Below are 25,169 nucleotides of genomic sequence, written 5' to 3' on the forward strand. Positions count from 1 at the left end.
GAGAACACACACCTGTGGTGAGAAAAATGGAATAATAACCAGCTCCTCTTGCCATCAGCGTGCATTGTTGGGCCAAATGAAAATCAACCCTATCCCCAAAGCCTCCCAGCAGAAGTTCAGCAATGATTTGGTCGGTCTGCAATGTGAACAATAGACAGCCAGTGAGGAGGGAGTGTCTTTTTTGTTTTGCATATTTTTAGTCTGGCTACATAAACTCCAGATTCCCAAAGCCTGACTTTGCCTGAACAATATAATCAGTAACAATTTGAGAGGACTGAGGTTTTCAGCCTGTTATTTTATAACTGTGTTACCAATGCAAGTTACAGATGCTGAAATTGTAGTCTGTAACTGCTTCTACCTTAAATTATGCAGGTTTGGCTTAATAAATAAATCAATACAGAAACATATGTTTAGAAATTACATCTAAATTACTTTACTGAAGACTTACTTCATTGGAAGTAAATATAATTGCCAGGAGACAAAAGCCCCAGTAGGTGGGTCAGCTGACAATTCAGAACCTACACTAACACTTTATCCCCCTTCTGGACTTTAATGGCTTGTAGCGTTAAATACACGTGGGACAGAGTGGGCAGACACTAATTAGTTTGGAAATGTTTTGCAAGCTGCACGTGTAGAAACATTAAAATGTTTAATTTTAAAGCAGGGTCATCCTTCTACCTTCAAGGAGTTACTTCCATACTGCCCTATCATTAATCTGTTGCAAAGAGGAAAGGATTTCTGTAGATATTTACAAATACCTGGAGTACATTACTAGTCAGAAACTTTCAGAGGTGTCATTCAAGACAAAAAAGGCAGAACAAAATTACTCCATTCAGTAAAACCTACTCCTGCTCCAGACTGCCTTGGTAGTACTTATGTCATGCCAGTCCTTAAAAAAGCAAAACCAAACACAAAACAAGCACTTAACTGAACCCAAACCATGTCTGAAAATTTACTTTGAGTCAAACAAACAAAAAAAGCTGTAATACAAAGAAGTATTTACTATATACTTACTGGAAGTGATGTTTCATTTATTCTAAATATAAGTCAAATGCTTGGTTCGTTTTTAAACTTCTTGCAATATGAAAAACTAGTCTGCAGAAAGTTTCAGATTTCAAATCTAGAATTCAAAACCATCATAATTTATTTACAAACTCTTGGTAATCTTTGTGCAGACCACAAAAAAGAAAAAAAAAATCCTACTTTAAAAAAGCTTTAGGGAATTGCATTACTTTCCAAATTGCTATTCTGGTTTTCTAATGTGGCCATTTTTAAATCTTTAAAATCATTTCACGCTCCTGCATGACACTGATTCCTGGAAACAAATTACAATTACAAAGCTGCCTCCCATTTTTAATCTCACATCGTAACTTTCAAACCAAACAAACTTCCACAGTAACATTCCAATTGCCAGCCCTGGGAGCACAGCACAGCACTGGGTGCTGTGGCAGCAACCAGAACCTGCCTCCTCTCACGATCTGTCCGGGTGCCACCAGCTCTGCCAGGCTGGCACTGCCCACCGGCAACTGGGCAGGTCCTGCACAGCAGCAACACCTGCCCCAATAACACCTCCCTCCAGACCTGTCTGTGGGAACAGGCACCGACAGGAACAGCTAACTGCTGCACAATCAGTACAGCTGCACAATCCCGGCTTCCCTTGGAGCCCCAACAGCACGGCAGGAGCGTGGGCACAGCTCTGGGGCCGGGCATCACCCTCACTCTGCCAGCCCCTGCTCCTCACACCCCCCAGCCCTGGCACTCCCCGCACCCCAGGGCCTCTGTCAGCACCGGGACACCACCAAATGCCCAGGCAGGGGGCAGGAGCCCAGAGCAGTGAGGAGGGAACGTACCTGGGGCACTAACGCACACCGAGCCTGTCCAACACCGCATTCCTGCTCCTATCACAAGATGTGCTGCAGCTGCTGGGAACACATGACTTATGTACTGAGGAATTGCAGAAAGCAGGGGAGAGAGAAAAAAAAAAAAAGAGGAAAAGAGCTGGGAGCTAACTTGCAAGAGAATCAGACTCTTCTGAAAGATTAAAATGTTCCAGGATCCAGTCTTAAAAACTTCCCACAATTACATTTCTACAGCCAGCTGCCTTTCTAAGGGCACATGTATGCAAAAAAAAAAAAAACAAAGCAAACCCCAAAAGCAGGTGGCAAAGCCAACTGGCATTATTAGATAAAAGCTGAATATATCCAGTGGCAAAAATCTTGAACGTGACGCACAATTCCACCTCAGCAGGAGCTTAGCGCAACTGGAAAATGTTCATAGGTAATCAAAAGAATGATTAAAAATTTGGGGAGGTTCTCTTTTAGGAGCAACTAAGACAACTAAGCTAGAAGGAAGCAAAACAGAGTGGACACAAGTCTGAAAATCACGACTGGCATGGAATGGAGGAATATGACTTGTGTTTGCTGTGTCATACAAGAACTAGGATTTACCAAAGAAACTAGATGGGGGTAAGTTCAGAACACACAAGTCTGTAAGAGTATATAACTGAACTGCTGAAAGACTGATCTGTTTGCAACTGCAGCTCACCACCAATATCCCTTTTACTTGTCTAAACACGAGCAAGCCTTAAGGTTAAAAAACACTATTCTAATTCATTTTACTTCTATAATTTTACTGGATAAACTTTTAAAAACAAAAGCAACTATATCATTTCTGACCTTCTTATAAAAACTTACAGGTAACAACTACCAACTTACTCTACAAGCAAATTAGTCTCCTGAGCAACAATTTAACTAATCCAAGTGGACATTAAGGTTGGGGAGGAACAATCCTTTTCTCGCTCTCAGTCAGGTGTTCCATTAGTTACATCATTTCCCACAGAATATCCTGTGTGAGCAACAGCGAGGATCTCTTTGCCTGCTCTCACCCAAACCCCAGTGTGGCACTGGTCCCAGTACAGGGCCCGGACTGGTCCGTTCCCCTCCCTGCAGCACCCTCTGCACGTGCTTGGCCACTCAGGCCAGGCAGCCACCCTGCACTGCACTCCAGTTCTGGTGTCCAGGGGTGCTGACTGGAACACACCACCAATGTGGTCGGGGAAAGCAGGACAGAGCTGAGCCCAGAACAAAACACACCTTCAGGTTTAACAGCTTCACACTCCCCACGGCACACAGGCCAATTTCCTACAGCCAGGCAGGCACTTACACAGGCTGCCTGCTAAACTACCTGCTGCTTCTGTAATTTTCCTCTCTGACATGCTATAAAAGCAGCTATGCAAACAAACAAAGGAAAAAAATGAAACTGTTACAGAGGCCAACTCTTCAACTGACTCTGAGGAAACAGATACAGAGCCACACTGGGAAAACAGAACTGCAGAAAGGGAAGGAAAACATCTCTATAACTCCATCCCAAACCTAGATCATGTATTTTGGAAGGAAATGATATCAAATTCTATAAAATTACTTGCTTTTCCCTGCTGTCAATGTTGCCACTCACAGCCAAGGTCTCACTTGCTTTAAATGATATTTGTTGCTTTTCCCAACATCATACCACCCTCCCCAGGGCACACACTTCCATGGGAATACAGGCTTTTGCTCCAAATTCTGAAGAGATGCATCTATTCCTCTGGTGCCCAGAGGAAACTTTAAAAACAAACTCCACAGGTTCAAAGTTAATTCCAGTAAATATTCCTTTTTTTTTTTTTTTTCTCCTAAAAACCTCCTCGTTATGTAACTGGATGTATTTCCTAGCCTGGAACTCCCTCTCTGAACCTGCACTGCACAGAAATACAAGTCAGACAGCACGGTATGCAGCTACTTTGAAATGTCAGTTTTCAGTAAGCAAGCCACTCCCTCAAAGTGATTACATTTTAGGAATCAAAAGCTCAATACAATCACTTGCAGTTTTAAAGATTACTAGAGCCAGTGACTGCTTGTGCTAACGTAATTTAATTCCAAAAGAACTCCTGAAAAATTCCCCCACTTAAAGAAGCAAAACAAACACTCAGCCACTCAGGCTTACCTCTGTTCCTGAGAGCAAAAGCAGTTTCACACAACTGTCAAGGACAGGATATTAGGAATGCCATACTCAAACTGTACTTGCAAGGAAGTGCAAGTCAGCCTTGATATAATTAAATTAATTGGAATTTGGCCAGAAACTCGGGTTATGACAAATCCAAAAGCCAGTCTATCCAACAGTACAATGCGTACTTGTTTATACACTTTTCTACTGCACCAGCTGATGACAGGAACGAAAAAAAAAATGTGTTTAGGCCAGTGCTTAGCTTTAAACACAAAGAGTTTCATGTAAGTAATTTAAAATAAGTCATTTCTAAACTCCCCTCCTCCACTCTCATGCAGAGTAATTAAAGGATTTGGTCAGAGTCACTCTGTGGCTGTGGGAGCAGCGAGTTCTACTATGAAATAATTCAAAGTAACACCTTCCAGTGATACGGAGGTGGAAATCACATTGTGCCTTCTATACAACTTCGGGCAACTTACTCCAGATGTCCCCAAAGCCACCAAATCCTGATTCAGAGAGGGTGCAGACAAGCAAAATGGTGCAAACAGGGAATAAATACAAGGCAGTTGGGAAAAGCAGGCCCAGCAAGCACCACTGAAGTGCACTTGGGAGTCTCACAAATACAGAACGAACCCCAGAGCAGAAGTTAGAGCACAGAGTGGGTTTGTGTGACTGCTCGTGGCCAGGGCCCACAGCAAAGCAAGATGGGCTGCAGTCTGAGGAAAGCAGCCTCGTCCTGCCTTGCATTTGCTGTGGAATGTCTAGAGAGGAACATGCAGTCACTTCCTTGTGAGTCAAAGGCCTTGGATGAGTATCAACTGCAACACAACCAATGGGATGCCAAGTGCTAAGCAGAAGTTTTGCAAGTACAAAAACATAACTGTATCTCAAACACCGAGCAATCTCAGCAATGTAGTTTAAAGTATTTATGCCTCAAGAATAATCTGTATTGGTCTGTTTCAGGAAGAGTCAGTTGTTATTTACTCTTTCAGTTGAACCTCTCCCACAACATTTCAGCCCCTTAAGCTTAAGGTACCTCACTGGACCATATCACATACAAATCAATATGCTTGATTAGCATTAGTACTGCTTAGACCCATATAAAGCAGTGACAGAAAGAATTTTTAGGAGTAAACTGTTTATTCCTACATCAGTGTGTGTGTAAATTCACATTTTTTAATACACAATATGAATGGAAAGAAAAAAATGCAGTATAGCATTGTTTTAAACTCAAAATTACCCTTAGAAACCACAAGCCAGAGTCTGCAATGAAAGTAATCTTGAAAACAGTAGATTGTTCCTTTGATGTCTGACAAAAGGCTTTTAGAAATCCTCATTGATCAAACCATCATTTACCAAAGATTATTTCTTATTTAAAATAAGGAAGTCATTAATTTTTATAGATATGTAATGATGGATAATAATAAAAGCATTGCTTTTCTCACCCACACACTAAAAAGACCATTCTGTAGAGGTCTGAAAACACAAATTCCAAAATTACCAGACAGCTGCATATTCAAAAAAAGAACGAATAAAGATGGCATTAGAAGTTTTCCAGTAGAGGAGTCAATCATACCTACCTAGAAATGCCAGAAATTCTATGACTATTTTCCTTTAAAATAAAGGAAGGCTCCAGCCCAGGTTGTAGTACTGGGCTCTGCCCACAGGTACACGTCTGACTATCTGACAAAAATGTAATTATCATTATTAGCCTTCCAAAAGGCATCAAGAACGTTGGAAAAACTTACAGCGGTTTAATTTCCAACGCTCACAATGAAACCAAGGCGTTATTCTACACATACTAAAGCATCACACGGGCAAAATTATGTGGCAAAAAAAAAACATGTAGTGTTTCAGGCAGGTTAGAATAACTTTCTACAGACACAAATATCACCACCCTTCTTCTTCTACCCAGAAGTTATATTCCCTCAAGGAGCAATGCTAGGATGAAAAAAACACATCAAAAAAAACCCCGACAACAACAAAGGTACTCGTCAAATTCCCGATTTGACGCCTACCTGGCAAAAGCACCGGTTCCAGCTTTTTAATCCTCGGTTCTGACGCTATGTTGTCTTCAGCCTGGAGAACAAAAAAAAAAAAAAAAAAAAGAGAATTTACCCAAGAACTCCCCGGTCACACATACATACACATACAGAAAAGTCCGATCTACTCCGCGCGAAAAGTTCTCCCTTTTTTTTTTTTTTTTTTTTTTTTTTAATTAAATTAAAAAGCTCCTCTTTAGGGGGAGCCCCTTTAAGAACCCCCAACCCCGACCGCGACGGCAGCTCCGAGCGCTTCTTCTGCGTGCCCGCTCGGGAGAAATAAACATAAAAATAAGGCGGTGTGTCAAGTGCACACCCCGATGAGACGAAATCTCCCCGCTCTGTGATCCCCGGGCCAGGCAACAAAACCGGGCCAGGCAACAACCCCGGGCCGGGGACAAACCCCCGAGCCGGGCACAGCCCCGGGCCGGTCGGCCCGGGGCTGTGCCCGGCTCGGGGCTTTGTGCCCGGCCCGGGGCAGGACGATAAACGGCAGCAAAACGCGGTTACCTGAGGAAGAAGGTACGATTTGAAGGTGGGTTTGGGCGGCTTGAGGGAGAACATGGTGTCTTGCTGGCGGGCCGGGCCGGGCCGGGCCGGGCCCCGCAGATGGTGCCGACCCCGCCGCCTCAGGCCCGGCGCCCGCTCGGGGGCTGCGCTCCCGTCACACGGCGGGGGCGGCCCCGGGGCCCTCCTCCTCCTCCTCCTCCTCCTTCTCCGGCTTCCCCTCCTTCCCCCAGGGAGGAGCCACCGAGATGGGCAGCCCCGGCTGGGCTCGGCGCGGGCCGCGGCCTGGGCCTTTCCCTCACGGCGGGCCTTGGGCGGGCTGTGGGGCGGGTCCCGGAGCGCAGCGATCCCACAGGTCCCACAGGGATCTGGGACCATAGAGGGGACTTGCGGGGTTTGTCGCCGGTGAAAATCCGGCTCCAGCACGGGGCGGGGAGAGCGGGGTGAGGCCGCTGGCACAGGGGATGATGCCGCGGCCTGGAGTGACCGAGGCTGGGCTGGGGAAGGCCTTGAGCGGCCTGGTGGAGGAGGAGGTGGTTTGGGGACTGGGTGATCTTTAAGGCCCATTCCAGCCCCTCAGCGCTCTGTGAATCAGCTGCTGCCTCAGAGCTCTCCCACGGCCACCCTTGGCATGGGGGTGTGCATGGTGTCCGCCTGCCCTCCGAGCTTCCCGGGCACTCCTGGTTTGCCCACCTGAGCTTCTCCGGAATGTGGAAATAACACGGTCATCCACGTGAGCTGCCCAAACCCATCACTGCTGTCTCTCTGGAGTGGCTGCTCACGTTTGCTCAGTGGCCCATGGCACCCTTGAGGGCCGTGCTGCAGGTGTTGGTGTGAGCATTGACTGCAGGGGACTTGGCCTTTGCAGTGGAAATACCTCCTACAGTTTGGATGGAAAGGTAGTTTAATGGAGATCCCTAGGTTGGGACTACACAGTCCATCAGCTGAGAGATCTAAGGAAGGGGGAGAGTTTGGGTTCAAATATCGACACCAAAGACTAGAAGGCTCCAGAAAAATGGTCACATTTTTAGACACAGGATGACACATGCAGCACCCGGTGTCAGCTGCAGGGTCAAGGTCTTCCCTCACTGATAGAAAACACATTGCACTGCGTTTTAGCCCCTGGGATTTTTTGGTGAAATCAGAGGGTGGGCATTCAATGAAAGAACAGGCTTTGGGGCACAATCTTGATTTCACAGCTTAGGTGAGATGCCCCACTGGTGCCAGCAGGAAGGTTTGATTGAACAGTGAGGGGGGAGACAATCCCCTGGCACCTGCCTAGACTGAAGAAGCTCATATGCTTAATGCTGTTCAATAGCCCAGGGAAGAGATCAACAAGCACCTCCAGAACACCACAGTGCTCCTGGACTTGTAGGTAGAGAAGATAAAAAAAATCCCCACTGTGTGCTTTTTAAAACAAATGCACCTCCCTGCACAAAGGCCCCATGCTATTTGGTGTTGGCAGACAGTTCCCTTCACTTTATCCTCCAATTTCACATATATTACTTTTATGCTGCAAAGGTCCTTGTGTAAGTGGCATTACCGAGCCTGGCATGGCTCAGCCCCAGCCCATCCACTGCAGAGTGAACTGAGCTGCAGGTGCTGCTGCTGGTGTGGAGAGCCTGACAGTGCTGGGAGAGAAGGCACAGCTCCTCTCCTGCTGCCGACCTGCCCTGTCACACCCTAAATCCCCTGGATGTTTGATACTCTGGGGGTTGCTCTCATCCTTACCCTTCTTGAAAGTTTTTTGTTCATATTCAGAACATTGTTGAAGGGGAATTAAAATCAGAAAAGGGGGAAAAGAAAGTGAGGGGGTGAGGAATAAAGCAGAAACTGCCCAAATCTGCCAGACTCGAAATTGCATATAGCAAATCTGCCAGTGATATTAAAAATGACAATTATTTATACTCCATCAGAATCATAAGAGTGTTTCTGCATCAGCACAGAGCCTTCTGAGGAGTAGCTGCAAAAGCAATCTTACTCCTGAGGAAATGATCATAGGATAGCCCAAATTTCCATTAAGGACTGCACTGACACATTGACATTGCAGTGCTGTTCTGAACAGGAACAAACACAATCAGAACTCAGCTCTCACAAGATTTGTGAGGACTGCTGTTGGAATGGGGCACAAGCTGCCACCAGAAGAGTTTTATGGCAGTGGGAAAAAAAGCTGATTTGACAGAAGTGAGTCCTATGGAGGAGCAAGTCCACTGTCACAACTTGCAGTGGGATGCAGACAGGCAGAGCAGGACAGGCAGGCAGGGCAGGGCAGGGCAGGCAGGGCAGGCACAATAGGCAGTTGTGGGGATGGCAGGGGAGGGCAGGGAGGGCAATCCTCTGGATGCCCTGCCTCCTTTTTGGCAGTGCACTCAACTGCCTGCCCATCTCTGGCCATCCCAGCCTTGCCTCAATTGCTCACTTTCTTCCAGTAGTTCTGCCGAGCCCCAGGTTTCTGTGAGAACACTCTTGAAAGGGTGGTGGGAAGACAGCTATGCAACAAAGCCAGCTGAACTGAAAACACTGCAGATGTCTATTTTTGTTCTCATTATTTTAAAAAATAGCCCTTTTTACTCAGTACAGTTATTTTCTGTGCCTCGACCTTGTTGTTCAGCCACACCTCCTGCGTGCTACACTGACCAGGACCCTCACACTTGCCACCAGCCTGGCCTGCTCCCCCCTGCTATCACATCCTCCCCCTACACGGTGTGGGACATGCAGTGCAACTGTTACAGTGCAGATAATTATCTGCTTACCTCTGCCCCTGGTGCATAACCTGCTGTACTTCCTGCACATCAGATTAGGGATCTTCCTAAAAGCTCTGGTACAACTTCCCAAGGCAGCTCTGTGGCTGGGGAAGGCTTTTGGGCTGTGCAATGCGTGAGGGCTGGGGTTAAGTCAGAACAGATTTTCACAGTGGTCCCTTTTGATCTCTCAGCAGATTAGAGAATGGCTTTCATTACTCATGTTCAAGAACAGGTTAGACCACCGTCTGCCACTGGTGCTGTTGGCCTAGCTGAACTGGGCTCAGTGCAGCTGATCTCCTCCAGGCCTGGACTGCTATGGCAGCACACATGTTTTCATAGCTCTCTAAGTCTGGTTGAATTGCTGGTTTGAACTCCCAGACAAAAGGACATAGATGTGGAATGACTTCCCAGCTGAGCTACGTTCCCAGAGCTACAGCAAGCCTGCAAAGTCAGGGATTCATTCACTGATGGAGTCTGTTCTATTTTTCACTGAAAGTGTTCCAGTTCACTCCCTTACCTGGACAGCTCTCTACCTGTGCCCTCAATAGCTTGTGCACCCAGCTTGCCTCGGCCTGCACTCTGAAGGGACTGTGGCTGGGATTTGTGAGGAGCCAGCCCTGCAGGTCTGCTCCCTGTCAGAATAAAAACACTGTGCCTTCAACTTATTAAGCAGTTGGGAAAAAAATGTCTTTCTTCAGTGTCCTTGATGAAGATCCAGGAGAATAATATTTAAAATGTCATTATTTATGCAAACCAGCAATTCTGACAGTCTTGGCCAAAGATATACAAAACCCCCCAAACAAAAAATTATGCAGAGGTTTTAGTTTCTTGAGGTACCTCAGGAAAAAAGCCTCCTTTGCAAGGCACATCTGCAAGGTGGGGGTGGCCTTCAGTGTGGAGATTGAATGACATGGAGTTTTGTTATGTCACATAAGCATACTTTTCCTGTTAATCATTCTGTAGGGTTACTTGCCCTGAGTTATTTCGTGCTATTTATCAGTACAATGTTCTGCCTTGGCTTGGACCATCCACACAGGGATTGTGACAGTGACTATTGCATTACTAGTGCTTCTAAACTACAGTCCAATCTTTTTCCATGGCCATTTTTGAAGGCTGCTGGTCTGCTCAGGTAGCAGCTTGCTGATCACAGCAGTTAGTTAGGGCAAGGAAAGGGAGATGGTTGCATCTCCAGTGCAGGATGAAGCACTGCAGTTTCACAGGGGTTTCCATGTTGAAGAGACAACAGAGGAACAGGCACATGAAATTACTCCATCCCCCTTTCATTAACATCACCACCGTGCACAGGGTGGATACAGGGCACTTCAATATTTTGGCTGAGCAACTGCAAAGAATAATTTAAAGTCTATTATCAAAGGCATACCTTACATCCATTGCAAAGGCACAGGACATCAGCTACAAAGCACCACTCTGCCATACCAAATTTTGCTTCTGCAGGTAAGGCTGAAAGTTGGAAAAAAGTGAAAGAAAATTGCAGTTTTAAGAAAATCTGCGGTCTTTGTCTTACTTCTCCCAAGTCTTGTGGTTTGTCAGCCAATCCAAACTGCTGCTGGGTACTGGTTTTTGACTACCTCAACCCCCCAGTCCCTGGAGCCAGTGGAAATGGCCTTTAAATGGCCCCATCAACCAGATTCTTACATCACTTTCGCCTTTCTGTCTGATCCTGGATTGCAGTGGGGGACCAAACCCCCCAGTTAAGCTGCGTTTTCAGCTTAGGTGGTAGAATATTTATGTGCAATGGTTGCAGTGAGAGGAAAACACCTCTAGGGCTAATGTAACCTCATGGCCCAGTAAACAGGGGTTAATTGTCACTGCCAGGATCAGCCCACGGGCTTTCTGCTGACTCTGGAGGGCTCAGGACTGGGCTTGTCAGGGCTGCTCTGTCTGAACCTGCCCCAGCCTGCCTCCAGCAGGCCCTGCGTTTGTTCAGCTGGGAAAGCAATTGTTCTAATGACTAGGAAATTCAAGTGTATTGTAGGATTTGAAGGCCAGTGATGAAATCCAAGATATAAAGTTTGTAGCAAACATAAAACTGCCCCTAAGCAAGCAAAAAGAAACAGAAACAAACAACATCAACATCATGCTAACCCTAGAAATAACCTGGGATGCTGACAGTATTCCCTCACTATCCCACTGCAGCCACTCACTGTTAGACCCAGAGCAAATGTGCACATACCCTCAGGAAAAGGGGTGGAAATTAGAAGTGTGCATAAATCAACTTTACCTCATTGAGTATTTTTTCCTGTAGTAGTACAGTAGCATTCTTTTCTCTCCTCTCTTTTTGTCTCTCCTCTCTTCTTATTAGAAGATCTATTAGATCTAGACTAATAATAATTCATATTATTAGTGTTAAAATTCACTACACTAACAGTAAACTCCCGACTTTACAAACAAGGTGTGTCTCCTTTTTGCTCCTAACAGCTTTGAGTGTCATTGTAGTTTAACCAGAAGTGACCCACCGGACAGGACAGTGCTGCAGGAGTGAAATGGGGGACCCCAGGGCCGTGTCCAAGAGCTGCTGTTGCTCTGAAAACTCACCCTCTCCCCATCAATGGCTTGGCAGCAAACTGGCCTTGTGTCAGGGTTCACTGCCCAGAACACCCTAACAGGGCACAGTCCCATTATCCTGCAGAGCTAAGGAAATAATCCTGGTAACATCCCTGGTCACACATCCTCCTCAAGCTCCTGTTTTCTGACAAGGCCTTGCAGATACTTGTATTCTTTTTATTTTTGTTTAGAAGGATGGATAAATGGTTTGCTGAAGACAATAGTCAAGCCCAGAACCTTGGAAAGCATCCAAAGAAGCGGCATGGAGAAACCATGGTTGGGAGCTTTCAATGGCTACTTTAATGAATTCGTAAGTAATATGGAAAATGGACTTTCTTGCTTCTCAGGTATCAAAATCCAGTGTCTAAAATGGAAAGAATGACTCTGCAACACAGGTGGATTGCAAGGGCAAAGTTAAGCTGGTCTCTGAATGATGCAAGGTAGGAAGGGGTAATTCATGGAATCAGCTGGGAGGGTTATGAACCTACCTTTGTGAAGATTACAATTAGTCACTGTGTTTAAAATATCTGCCTTGAGGGAAAGGAAAATGTCTGTGCACAGACACAGCCTCAGAGCACAGACTCTTCCAGCTCGACCTGGCTCACGACAGGTCAAGCACACAATAAGTCACGGCAGTGCAATTCACAGTGACACTGCTGTGAAGTCACCAGCACTCAGCAGTGCAGGGGGGACACCCTCCTGAAAAGCAGTATTAAACGTGGCTCTTCAGAAATGCAAATTCTCTGCCTGCCCCCTCTCAGCCAGTGTTCAGGAGAGCAGGCAGACATGCAAATGTGCTGCTCATTATTCTGTTTAGCGAGCTCCAAACCTACTGCTGGTCTTCTATGCACATACAAAGCCATATCTGAATCTTATAAAAATGGCTGAAATGGCTCTGCAAAGCCAGTGTGGTGACTTCACATTTAGTGGCAGAGAGGTTGTCATTCACTCCATGCTATGCAAGAGCACAGCAAATATCCCAAGCCCTTAAAATCATCCCCACATAAAGAATTTTATGGAAAATTACTGGCAAATGGTCAAGAAGAAACTTTTCTTAGCAAACATTTGGCCCATGTACTGCATAAGAGCAAACAGGTACGTGAAGCGTTTGGATATTACAGTGAAAAAATTGTTATACTGAATTAACTTACCATATTTTTCATGTGTTTCTTTATAAATATTTTTACACAAAGGAATTAAATAAATACAAAGGTAAAATGTTTCCGTTTGAAATCTACATTCTATCAGACAAATTTTCAATGTGAATGCCAAACAAATGAAGTGGTCAGAAGCCTGATGAACACACATTTTATAAAGCCAGTGGAACAAGAGGCATGCAGCACACTGTACTCCACTCCACAGTGCACACTGCTGCTTTAGCACGGCTGGAAAGCTGCATCCCTTTGTGTCTGTTCATGAACCCCTCCCGTGGATGTGCAGGCAAACAATAAAAGGCATCGGCAAACTGGAGGCTATTTTAACACAGTGTGTCCACAGTGGCTGTGCAGGTGCTCAGAATGGGAACACAGAGGTAAACATGGAATTAAACAACTTCCGATGTCATTGTTTTTACAAAATGCCAAGTTCCCTAAAGATGAAGGAGAAACCCACATGAAAAGAGAAATGTCAACAGTTTTCCAACAGTAGTGAAATCAGTAAACCTGCTGATAAGACCAAGCTGGCAAAAATCCATCCTAAATGATGACTGAACTTTCAGAAATGTCCATGCACTTCCCACGATCATTCAGGTTGGTAACAGTACTTCAAGGTGTAAGTATGGATGGAGTACAGAAACATAATACACACAATAAAAACCAGATGCCATCAATGTATTTATAGAGCCTTCCATCCATCCCTGCATTTCAAAATGCTGTAAACAGCATTATCAAGGAGGACCCCACCCTGCAGACTGTGGGGCTGATGGTGAGAGAAAAAATAAATTCTGTCTAGTCAAAATAGTACTTGAATAAGTCTGGTGGTCAATGAGTGAAGCATAAAGCTTTGACCAGTATTCTGTGAACAAGTAACATGCCTTTAACTAATTTTCTTTCTTGTCTGTTCAATGACAAGCATCCCCTGCAAAGAGAGGGGCTGAATACTGGAGAAATCCGAATTCCTAAAAGTTAACAGGGAGGAATGAGACAAATAACATCATGCTATTATGAAGTAACCTCTGAAAACCAAGTACTTAGAATGCCACTGCTGAGACAAGTGTGCAGGGTAAATCTGTATAAATAGCTGTGGGTTCCCAGTCTTAGTCATCCATGGATAGAAAAGACTCCTTTTCCCCATTGACATTTGCTTTTGAAATTTACTCAAGGAAAGGTATAGAACTTCTGTTCTCATCTGGAGAATTTATGTTTTGTTTAGACTGGCTCCTGGAAACTGTTCCTTGTTGCTCATGCATTGTCATAACGAGAGTGCAAAATGAACGCTCACTTTGTCATTGTAGATTTGCTTCAAGAACAGATTGGCTACATTTTGGTCTCACCTGATCAGAACACCTGTCCTGTTTTGTTTTGATTTGTTTTTCCTTGCAGGCATTTAAGAAATTAAGATCTTGGATTCGTGTTATAAAAATCTCCATGTACTTCACATCCTTAGAATCTCCCCAGCCATTCTGAAACAACCACCACTGTTTTTCAACAGTTTAAGGCTGTCAGTATGCTTGGGGTGAGGACAGGTGCGGCCCTAAAAGCAAGATTAGGCCATTAAATTCAAGGACAGGTTAAGAATATGTCTACATGGAGCTTTCCAGGTCAGATTTCTCCAAACACAACTAGATTTGACCACTCTGACCTATTTTAGTGGATAAAAACTGCTATGTTGGGCCATTCTGAAGGGGAAGCTAAGCAGCATGCATGAAATTAGAAGGGAAAGAAGGGACTGCATAATTTTTCCTTGCCTTCAACAATTTTGTTTTGATCTGAAAGAAACCCCATGGCCACAAAGAAACCCCATGGCCACAAAGAAACCAGCTGCATAAGTGGGCTGGTATAAGTTTAAGAAGTCTTCCAATAAAAAAAAAGAAAAAAAAAATTTAAATTATTACAATATTGTGCTTCCTGTAAGAGCTTTCATAAAGAGCTTGTCAGTAAATGAGCTTATGAGGGAGGCTGAAATGGCAAAAAGAAAGGTCTATATTGTCAGCATCTGTGAACTGTACCTACCTTTTATCTGCCCCTGACAGAACCCCTCCCTTTCACCCAACCCTGCAAGCATTTATTTAAGAACATTTTTATGCTCTTAAGAGCATTTTATATAAGAACTATTAAGTTTAAAAGGAAAGAAACAAAAATATCCAAAATTCTTCCGTATAAATTAATTTTAAAATCCATAATTTGTTCAATTAGCCATGCTGCTGTCTTGACTGTCAGTGAAGCAGGGCCATAAGCCACTTTAACATTCAGTTTCTGTGGATGCATTTTCTTGCCTAGATTTCTGTTCTTCTCTTGCACTGCCAAAGGGTCCAACCAGATTAGTCACACTGCTGGCATGTCCTGGTCTTTTTAATTTGTCCTTTACAGACTTGGCTTTCCGAGAATGGCTGTGCAAACTCTTGGAACGTACTGGTGGGAGCCCAGGAGTCCTTTCTGGCTTCACTGACAGTAAATTCTCTTTCTCAGCCTTGACAGGGGCAGGCATAGGGGTGTAAGAGGCACTCACACCTGCTTCACCAGCATTACTGTCATCATCTGTGTCCATCTGTAACTGCTTCTCCTCTGCTTGCCTTTCTGCTTCAGAGACAAGCCCGGGGTACTCTGGAGGCCGTTCCTGAGAAAGCTGCTGCTCAACTTCGTATTTCCACTCTGTGGCCCAGTGTTCAATGGTGGAAGGGCACACCTGGTCCATAATGGTGCTGTACTCTGTGGTCCAGTTGTTAACTCCTCCAACCAGCGTCCCCCCTTGTGCAAATATAAAGCTCCTTGACTTCATCATGGTGGTTTGACAAGCACTGAAAGTTTCAGGAGGGAAGTAGCGCACTGCTTTAGATTTTTCCAAGGGATAAGAGATGGTGGCTTCTAACTTGGTACGTTCTACTTTTAACTGAGTGTTCTGAAAATCCGGTCCTGCTGCTGACTGACTGTTTGGAACAGCATCCATCTGGTTTATACTTTGAGGGATCATTCCATTGCTACTGAAAATCGTCTGCTTTTCATCCCCCGAGCCACCTGACCGAGAAAGGGGTGTGGAATCACTCTGTGCAATATCTAGTGTAGATTTACTGTGCTCTGCTGTGGTGACTGCATTAGCACTAGGGCTGTGATGGGGACTGCCGTGGTGTTCTGGAACCAGCATTCTTGAGTCTGTTCCATCCTCTCTGGTGCCAATGGAGTGGGCTTTCCTCCTCATGGCCATGGCTGGTGACATAGGAGTGCTGTCATCCAGGGTTAGCTCGTCCCCCCCCACCTGGTACCTGTACAGGCTGTAGCCGTCGGAGCTGTTGACGCTGCTCTGCCTCAGCAGGTAAGCAGCGTCACACTCGGACGAGGCCCGCGAGCGCGGGTACGTCAGCTCCGACTTGTCGATGCCCGCCAGCTTCTCCAGGGCATTCACCATCCGGCCAGACAGCTCTTCCAGCTGGGACAGACGGAGGTCCACTGTTTGCAGAGAAGCTTTCATAAAATGCTCTCTCTCATTCACTTCCTCGAGCCTCATGGCCATGTTTTCAACTCTGTGGGGTACAAGAGAGGAAGCACAGACCAGAGCCAGTAACCCATTAAAGGCTCCCAGCTCCCCATTCCTCCCTAAGGCCCAGGTGAGGTACATACCCTGCCTCAGTCTCTTTGCCTCTGTGCAGCATCAGAACATGTGCATTTTCTTGTTATCTGTGCTTTCCACACACTGTATTAGAGGGCTATTTGAACTTTGCCCTGCCAGGAGTCCAGGAGCTGTAGCCCTTAGGGACAGTCTATATAAACACTTCTGTGTATGCCACCCACCGCACGCTCAGCTGTCCTTTCACTGGGAAGCATCAGTTAATTACATGAAAAGCACTTTCTAATGACATGCTCCCAGGGCGACTTAAAATAGCATCAAAGCATGTTGCAAACCAGGTTTTGCAGCTGTATGAGAGAGAACATATGCTGGTGTTGATGAGATTGCTTTAGCTCTTGAAATACCCTTCTATTCTGTATCAGCTGAAGGCAGTGGAACTATCATCCAGCTCAATTACAATAGCACTTTTTCCCATTTTCTCTTATCATTTATATCATAATGGATGTGATGGTACTAGAAAAATGCATATAAAAGTAATTCATTAGAATGTGACTTAGGGACCTAGTAAATCAACTGTGGAAATGAAATCACATCCTTTTGCTCTCACACACAAAAGATGATGAAGCATCTGGAGCAAGAAGCCATGAGAAATAAGCAAATCTGCTTTGTGGCCATAGACCATAGAAAATCAGTCAGGCTTACCAGCCTTGCTTTATTCTCTGCCACAATACCAAGGATTTTGACAAATAGCCATGGATAGAGTGAGAGAGAAACTACTCAAATACATGGAGCAGATTTAATTTCCTTCTCTAGTCTCAAATTTCACATTTAATAATGCAAGATGCTCAGGGCCTCTGTCAAGAGAAAGATACTTAGCTGTTAAAGAATTATATGGCTCACAGAGCTATTTTAAAAGAAATGTTAAAAGGAAGATATATATAAATATTGATATAGATGTATACAGATATATAGAGAAATATGTATATGGAGTACTTCATCATCAGAATACCATGTAGTAGATTGAGGTGAAAGAGGGTTTAAACTGTGTATAACTTTTATTACAGGGAGAATTTTTCATCATTTCAAGGAAGTGACAAAACCCCCCATCTCCTGAGTTACTTACAGGTCCTACCAGAACAGGCAGAGGCTTTGGGAGCAGTGACCTGGTAACAAAGCCCTGCTGCCATTACCACTGTGTGCTTACACAGCAACATGCAAACCTTACCTAGGCCTCAGAATAGCCTCATGATTTACATGAGAATATTCCCTGCCTTTTAAAAGGGGAAGTTCATGCTGAATGCCTTGTTCAAAGCTTCCCAGATAATCTGTGGCAGAAATTAGAAATTCAGCAGCTGTGGGTGCCAGACCTCAGTGTAAACCACAGGTCCAAGGGAAGAACCTTCAGCGCTTTTGTCATTAATTTCCAACATGTTTCTCATGGTTGGATGAACTGCTGGAAACTCAGATAGATAGAAATTCTAACTGTGATCCTCAGATGGGTGAGAGGTAAAAAAATTCACTCTTACAACAAAGCTACCCAAACCAGCAGACTCAGTGACACACCAGCAGGAACAACACCAAGCTTGCTCTTGTGACAGATGCACCTGCTCACAATACTTACCTGGGATTCAGATCACCTTCTGAGTTCGGGTGGTTTTCTTCAAGATCTGAATCTTTGTTTTTTAACTCAACTGTGGTTACAAAGAGATACAAAAAAGCAAATACTGTTCCAGAAAAATGGTGTGGGTTTTTTCCTTATAATAGTACCTTTCAGAAGTAACTCTGATGCGTTCATCGTTGGAGGATTGCTGCTCATCCTCTTTCTCCTGGAAGTATTCTTCTACACACTCCTCTTCAAACTCGTACAGTTTTTTTAGCTCTTCATCATTCAGAAATAACTCTGTGCAAAAGAGAACAAAATAGGAGTTTTTCTGAACTTCTGGTAGTCAATTTAAATTCAGTTTGGCAGTTTATTTTGGACATGGGCACATTGCAGACTGTGCTCCTGCACTGAATGGACAGCTGATTTTTTAACCAGGGAATGAGCAGGTAGCCAGAGACAGGCCCAGCTGTGAGGGCAGTGGAATCACTGACCATCCACTGGGGCTTGTGTGTTCTCAGTGACTTCTGCACTTCTTACCAGCAAGTGCCGTGCCTTGAACAAACTGAGCAGCCTTTACAAGACAAAGACTAAGGCAAGCTCTGCCAGTTTAAGTGTTCCTTCACTGAAATATTGTTGCAGGCAACACATAAACTAACAGATTGTTCACAGATATTCTTTGGATACGATGTTCAGAAATTTATAATCATCTAAGAAAAACCCAAGGGGAATATAAGTTCTTGGGAACATTTTATCCTTTATGTGGATTTGTCTCTTTGCATTTGGAAGGAGAGTTCCATTTAACTTTTTCCTTTTTTTTTTTTTTTCCTATTGTGCAAAAATGTTTCCTGTGACATGCAGAAATATAGGGATAATTGTGAATATGTGATTATTTCCATGAGGTATATAATGAAAATAATAATTAACAGTTACAGGGTAGGTTAGGAGAAGTCTCCTCACAGTTCTCCTGTGAAATGACAGATAAATCTCCAAATGATAGTGGGAATACTCTTAGTCACAGGTTGCTTACAATCACAGAGATGACACTCTAGATGACATTTGAAACTGGGATCCTTTCTTCTCAATTTCCTACTTGCCCTTCCCAACATGGACTTTGCTAGAACTTGGTAACCCACTGGATTGAGTGGATACCATCGCACTGTTTCAGGAAAGCACATTAAAGAAAGTCTTCATTAGCATCATAAAATTGCATGTTCTCAGATGCCCCCGAGCCCAAGAGCTGTTAACATGATACAAATCTTGGCCCCCACTGTCTCCTGCAAATCCACTCGATTGTACACCTGAACCAAAGAGTTCAGTGCTGGGCAAGCTGGGGCTTTCTGCTGAGAGGGTGCAAAGAGCTCAGTTTAGAGAAGATTTCTCACGTACTCAGTCCCCTGTCCCGCTCATCCTGGTCCCCATCTCCCTTCTTGCAGCGGCAGCAGATCCTCTTGATGATGATGTAGATGTGGCTGAAGATGATCATGGGTGGTGGCAGCACAGGCCGGTCGTGGAACGTCATGATCAGCTGGTACCGCTGGAACTTCCACACTTGGTTGGATATCGATTTTACCTCAAAGAAAGTATTGCTGAAAGGAAACGGGTACAGTTGCTATCAGGTTCCTAATTTCACGTAGCATCGAGCAAGTACTCTGTTAAAAAAGCAGCAGCTAAATGACAACATGGAGCCACAGCACCTGCTTGGTTCAGCTCCTCGTCAGTGCCACTGAACTGACAATTCACTGAATTCATGAATTCACTGCTTCTGAGGGCAGCAAAGAGCAGGTGCTCTGCAGCCCTTCTGCACCCCCAGAACAGCCCTCTGGGATCACTTGCTCCTGCTGCAGAAATCCTTTAGGTGTCAGTGAAAGGAGACTTGCACAATCTGTGCATCACAGAATTGCTATTCTGGGGCTTGGTTATGAACTATTTCTTTTACCACACGCCAGTATTTGATGCTACACAAAGTATTAAATCCCTGAAAAGTATTTTGCATGCTAAACTCAGAAGCTTCACATAGTTTGCCTTTAATATGTTAATCAGCTTGACCTACATAGAAGACTTTTCAAGTTTCACAAAATGTCCTAAATTTAAACTTTGTTCACTCAAACTTCTGACTTGAAAACGTGGTGCATATTCTTGTAAAGAAATTTATTCTTGGCAGCCTCTTCATTTTTACAGCAAAATAAGGTGCATTGTAAAGATGGTTTATTTTGAAATTCAGTGGATATGAAGGAATATAAGTGATAGTATTCAATCCAGGGATAACAATAGTCACGGTTATGAAATACCAACTAAGGGAAAACAGACTTGATATTCTGTCTTTGAAAAAACTTTCCAAGGTATTTCAAAGTATTCTCAGACAGCTCACTCCACTTGTATGATGGAGATGTATATTTGCACTTCCTTTTTTATATTTTCTGTCCACTTCTTTTCTAACTTCATGTGCTTTAGAGTATCTCCATTCATAAAACCAGTTAAAACATCTCTCTGAAACCAAAGAATTCCTGCGTGCACAGAGCTTTTGCTTTCTCTAGGTTAGGTACATGAGGTTATTTACCAGTGATAAATAACAATCTACCTTCATTCTGTGTCTGCTTTCCAGCAGGATCCCAGCCCCTGCACCCCGCTGGGCTGGCAGGAGTTAACAGCATGACCTACTTCCCAAAGTGCTGATTCCTTGGTCCTTCAGCCAATAATAGCTGCCATTGTAAGAGCCTTCCCTTCTGCTCAGCACTGGCATTCCAGCGCTTGGAAATTCCTGACCTTTTAAGCTCCCTCCATCCAATGAAAGACAGGCTCTGTGGGCCGCACCTTCTGGGCACAGCTGGGCTATTTTTGTGTTGTGACATCAGCTACCTGTGCCAACAGCAAAAATGGATCACCTGCTCTTCTCAGGTGGAGTGTTCAGAAAGTATTACCAGCAAGGAGTTATTCCTTTTTTTTTCTTTTCTAATCCCGAGGTCATGAGAGGAAAACCATGCAGTGGAACAGTAGGTAGGAAGAACAAGCAGCAGAAATTGATGTAATTTTACTCCAGAGTAGACTAAATATAGAGATAAATATAGATAGTGCACACTGCTTGGCCACAGACTTTGACAATGGGTAGCCATCCTTCCTGTTGGTTCAGGCAATACAGAATCTTTTTTTGGGTCTTCTAAGAATTCTGCAAGGCCCTATTTTCCTTTTCTAAATGAAAAACAAAACAGGAAGAATGCAGAAAAGCCAGCTGGTGTAGTGGGAATGCCTCCTGCTTTGGAGGCTGAGATGTTTGTGCCGTTCCATGGCAGAGCCAGTGGCTCCATGGGCTTTATCCTGGATGGAGCAGCTTTCATGGATCCTGTTTCTCCTCTTTCCAGAGCAATCCTGAGGCCTGTCACTATCCATTAACAGGTAACTGCAGGGAGCCAGATTGTCCCCTGTACATGACTGCACCTGCTGGCAAACTAAAGGCACCTTTCCTGCCCTCCTGCCCAGTGTTCACACTGCCAGGCTGTGCCAGTCATACCCAGAGCAGACTCTGAAACCAAACTCTTGCAAAATCAGTTGATGGGTTCTCTAAGAAATAAGAAACAACAATAAGAAAAAGATCCATGATCATTTACGTACTTGAAGACAGCAATCAGCAGGTTTACCAGCAGGATATTTGCCACCAAGAGGTAACAGGCCATGATGGCAGGAGTGAGCCAGGCCCCTGGTATACACGGAGGGAGGCGTTTACCATCATCATCATAGAGATTGTCCCCACAGGGAGCTGCAGAAAAAACAGGAAAGACATTTTTCACAAACTGCCTGATATTTAAAAACACTATTTCCATTTATTTAATGATGAGACATGCATAAAATTTGCCAGATTTTGTCAGTTTATTTCCAGTAGCAAGTATGTGTAATTTCTACTTCAAATTCTGCTTCTACCTACAGCTTCTAAAAACAATTTCCTGTATTAGTGAAGAGACAGGCAGCTCCAAATTTGCTGTACAATGTGGCTTTCTCTGGGTAAATGCAGCAGGTTTGCTCTGTCTGTAGGTGCCAGCATACCTGATTGCAAACACAAGGCTAGCTTTTGGAACCATTCAGTAGCAGGTAAAGTGTTTATCAGCCACAGGTTCTTCAGCTGAAATCTTAGCAAATACCAAGTCTGACATGAAAGTCATCACAGATTTAGTTTATGTGACCAGAAAACACAGTGTTTTTAAATGTTCTGCAAAAAACCTCAGTGTTTCAACCTCACCTGAAAAACATTTTAATTAATTTGAAAACAGACTAATCTTATTTCCTGTGGACTGAAAGAGATATTTAGACTATAATTAATAATATTTATTTTACTTGCTTCCCAAACATCAGACCTATATTTTTCCAGGATTTCCTAAGAATAGTATAAATGTTAAGTATAAAATTGTGATTTTATTCAAAAGGACCAGTGAAAGTACTGACAAACCCCCAGTAACATTGTATCTACCTAATCAAAGGGAATTAGTTCTACAACACCACTTATGCATCATAATTTAAAAAGCTTGATTATTTTACTGTTGGTGTACTAGAAACAAGTCTTACAACCACATAAACCCAATTAAAACCTCTGATCTGCACTCAGTATTAAAATAAAATGTTTTTCCTCTGCTTATTTTCAAATGAAAGTGTTACAGTAGATAAGACAAGATTCACATCTGAGTACTGGATGAGTTCTATAATTAAAATGTGAGAAACTAGTCAAGAAAAAGATTAATGAACATATTCAGCTAATGAGATAATCAGCTCCCCACAGACACTTACGATTGATTTCCATGGCGTAGACTGAAGAGCATTCCCAGCAACCAAAGAGGAAAGGAGGCAAGCAGAGAAAGAGAGGGAATAATAAAGAAACAACCCCGAAAAACCCAACTGAAAACACAGTTCTGCTGCCAAGAAAAGATAAGCAACTCAGATGTCAGAACAGTAGAGATATGTGCCTAAAAACAATGTCTTTGGTAAAAATGCATTGCATTCTGCAATTTCCTTTGCATGCTGTTTCCCCCAAGTGTTACATATGGCAGCAAATTAATGACAGTCATAAAATATCACAAAATGCTCCTGGCAGATGATCATTTAAATATGCAAGATATTTCAGGCAACTAAACAAAACTGGTGTCACCACGAACACGAAACAACTCGAAACTATCACACAAAATCATTCTTTTAGCTATTATGGAAACATATCCTCCCTTTTTTATCTTTCCTTTTTTTTTTTTAAGAACCAGCCTTTCAGTCTGTCAGATGTTTCTTTTGAATAGCTATGTTTCCATTAATAGTCAAGATGTTGTACACTGTAATAACATCAGTATCATTACAGCCCATTTTGACCAGTATGGATAATTGTTTGCCAGTTCCTAAATGCTGATTGCAAGAAAACTCACACTATTGAAAGAAACTCAACCAGGCTTCTCTGACCCATTTCTGAGCCTGGAGAAGCTCAGGACCTCTCCTGTGCACCAAACCTGCACTATCAGACAGTGAATGATTGCCTTGACCTTTCATTTCATCAAGTAATTTACTGTATCATAAGTTCCACTAATGAGACAAGCATTCATTGGGAAAACAAAGAGGATATGATTTTTGCAACAGGCTACACTGTTCAGAAACAGAGCAATGCCATTTTATTCCTTTCTAAGCATTTGAAGTGCATTGTAGTGACATTTGGTGTAAAAGCTTCCCTTGAGGATAGATCTTTATGGTTTTTGAAGGCAGACCTCCAGGTTCATCAGCCTTCCACCTTCCTACCTGTCAGTATATGCAAATGACTGAAAGAACACCCACACAGAGCTGCAACAGCAGCTTGAACTATTTCAGGTAAAGTGCAGACTACAGGATACACACTAGAGGAGGCCAGCTGCACATTGACTGTCGGACAAATCTGCAATATTAACTCACAATTAGCAGTAACAGGACAGTTTCCATCTCCTTTCAAACATTAACAGCCATTTTCTTAAACTATGCAGGTTTTTTTATAAGAAAGGCTATTTCCTCACCCAAAGCTAATCAAGCAGAGTTTTGTTTTCCCACAGGTGTAGAAAAGAAGAACACTGGTGATTCATGAAATGGAAATATTTCTGAAAGCAGACAGATGCATGGATGAGAGTAAAAATGCATGAGCTCCTTGCCTGTGCTGTGAGCTGGAGATGAAAGGATATGTGTGTTTTAACTTCCTGTGCAAGGTATTTATGTTTTTCTTCTTCTCTTGGAACTACTGGTAAAACTTTGGTTCAGAAGAACATTTCAAAATGATCTTTGTTGATCCCTGCAAGTAAACAGGGATCTTAACACTGTTATACTCCTGGACAGGAGAATCCTCCAGACTGTATCACTGTCAGTGTTAACTGAATTTGAATATAAACTGAGAGGCAAGACATGCAGGTGGGGAACAGAAAATTGTTCTGTCCCAGGTGGGTCACAAGAAAACAACAACAACGTAATCATAAGGAGAAAACACTGCCTCCAAATTAAGAGAAAAAGTCTTTAATTTGGATCTGATCATCTGCCTCAGAAACAGGAAACAGACTCTTACTATGAATTCTACTCTTACGGTCTATCTGGTCAGCGAACACCTCTCCGTAGATCATCCAGTAGGGCATGTAGAAGATGTTCCGCGCCAGCCTCCAGGACGGCTCCTCGTCGGGGTGCAGGATGGCCTGGCGGGCCACCCCGAAGCTCATCAGGACCACGAGCATGATGACCACGAAGTACAGCATGTCAATCATCTGCAGGGACGGAGCACAGAGAGGTCTGGTCACCCCAGATGGCACAGCAGCACCATAGGGGTGTGTGCCAGCACTCCTGAAACGAGGCAACACCAGCAGACAATCCTCCCCACACTGGTCACTGACCTTCTACTGCTCAGGAATTAGGCACATATAAAAATGCAGAAACCCCCAGTTATTTAAAGGAATTATAATTATATTTTTATTTTAATATTATTTTTAATAATTTTTATTTTATTATTATACTTTAAATGCTGAAGTCTTTGCTATCCCTGTACTC

General features: G+C 43.7%; 2 protein-coding genes and 1 long non-coding RNA gene across 3 annotated transcripts in view; 1 reads left to right on the forward strand and 2 right to left on the reverse strand.

Annotated features, from left to right (window-relative positions):
- The window catches only part of MTMR10 (myotubularin related protein 10), a 34,486-nt gene extending 27,816 nt beyond the window's left edge, over positions 1–6,670 (reverse strand). The window contains exons 1-2 of the mRNA XM_027903674.1: positions 6,531–6,670; positions 5,997–6,057 (exon numbers count right to left, since the gene is read on the reverse strand). Of these exons, the coding sequence (XP_027759475.1) occupies positions 5,997–6,057; positions 6,531–6,584 (115 nt within the window). The 5' untranslated portion in view covers positions 6,585–6,670. The remainder of the gene's footprint in view (positions 1–5,996; positions 6,058–6,530) is intronic.
- Positions 6,441–24,732, forward strand: LOC114067913. Its single transcript, XR_003573492.1, has 3 exons — positions 6,441–6,555; positions 19,592–19,738; positions 24,197–24,732. It is a non-coding gene; the product is annotated as an uncharacterized LOC114067913 (long non-coding RNA).
- TRPM1 (transient receptor potential cation channel subfamily M member 1) overlaps positions 15,176–25,169 on the reverse strand; it is a 64,158-nt gene continuing 54,164 nt past the window's right edge. The window contains exons 22-26 of the mRNA XM_027903667.1: positions 24,697–24,889; positions 21,765–21,909; positions 19,545–19,744; positions 18,323–18,455; positions 15,176–16,511 (exon numbers count right to left, since the gene is read on the reverse strand). Of these exons, the coding sequence (XP_027759468.1) occupies positions 15,236–16,511; positions 18,323–18,455; positions 19,545–19,744; positions 21,765–21,909; positions 24,697–24,889 (1,947 nt within the window). The 3' untranslated portion in view covers positions 15,176–15,235. The remainder of the gene's footprint in view (positions 16,512–18,322; positions 18,456–19,544; positions 19,745–21,764; positions 21,910–24,696; positions 24,890–25,169) is intronic.

Source organism: Empidonax traillii, unplaced genomic scaffold (assembly GCF_003031625.1).
Source record: "Empidonax traillii isolate 1590-97213 ecotype Southwest subspecies unplaced genomic scaffold, ASM303162v1 scaffold990:size286031, whole genome shotgun sequence".
Taxonomy (NCBI): Eukaryota; Metazoa; Chordata; class Aves; order Passeriformes; family Tyrannidae; genus Empidonax; species Empidonax traillii.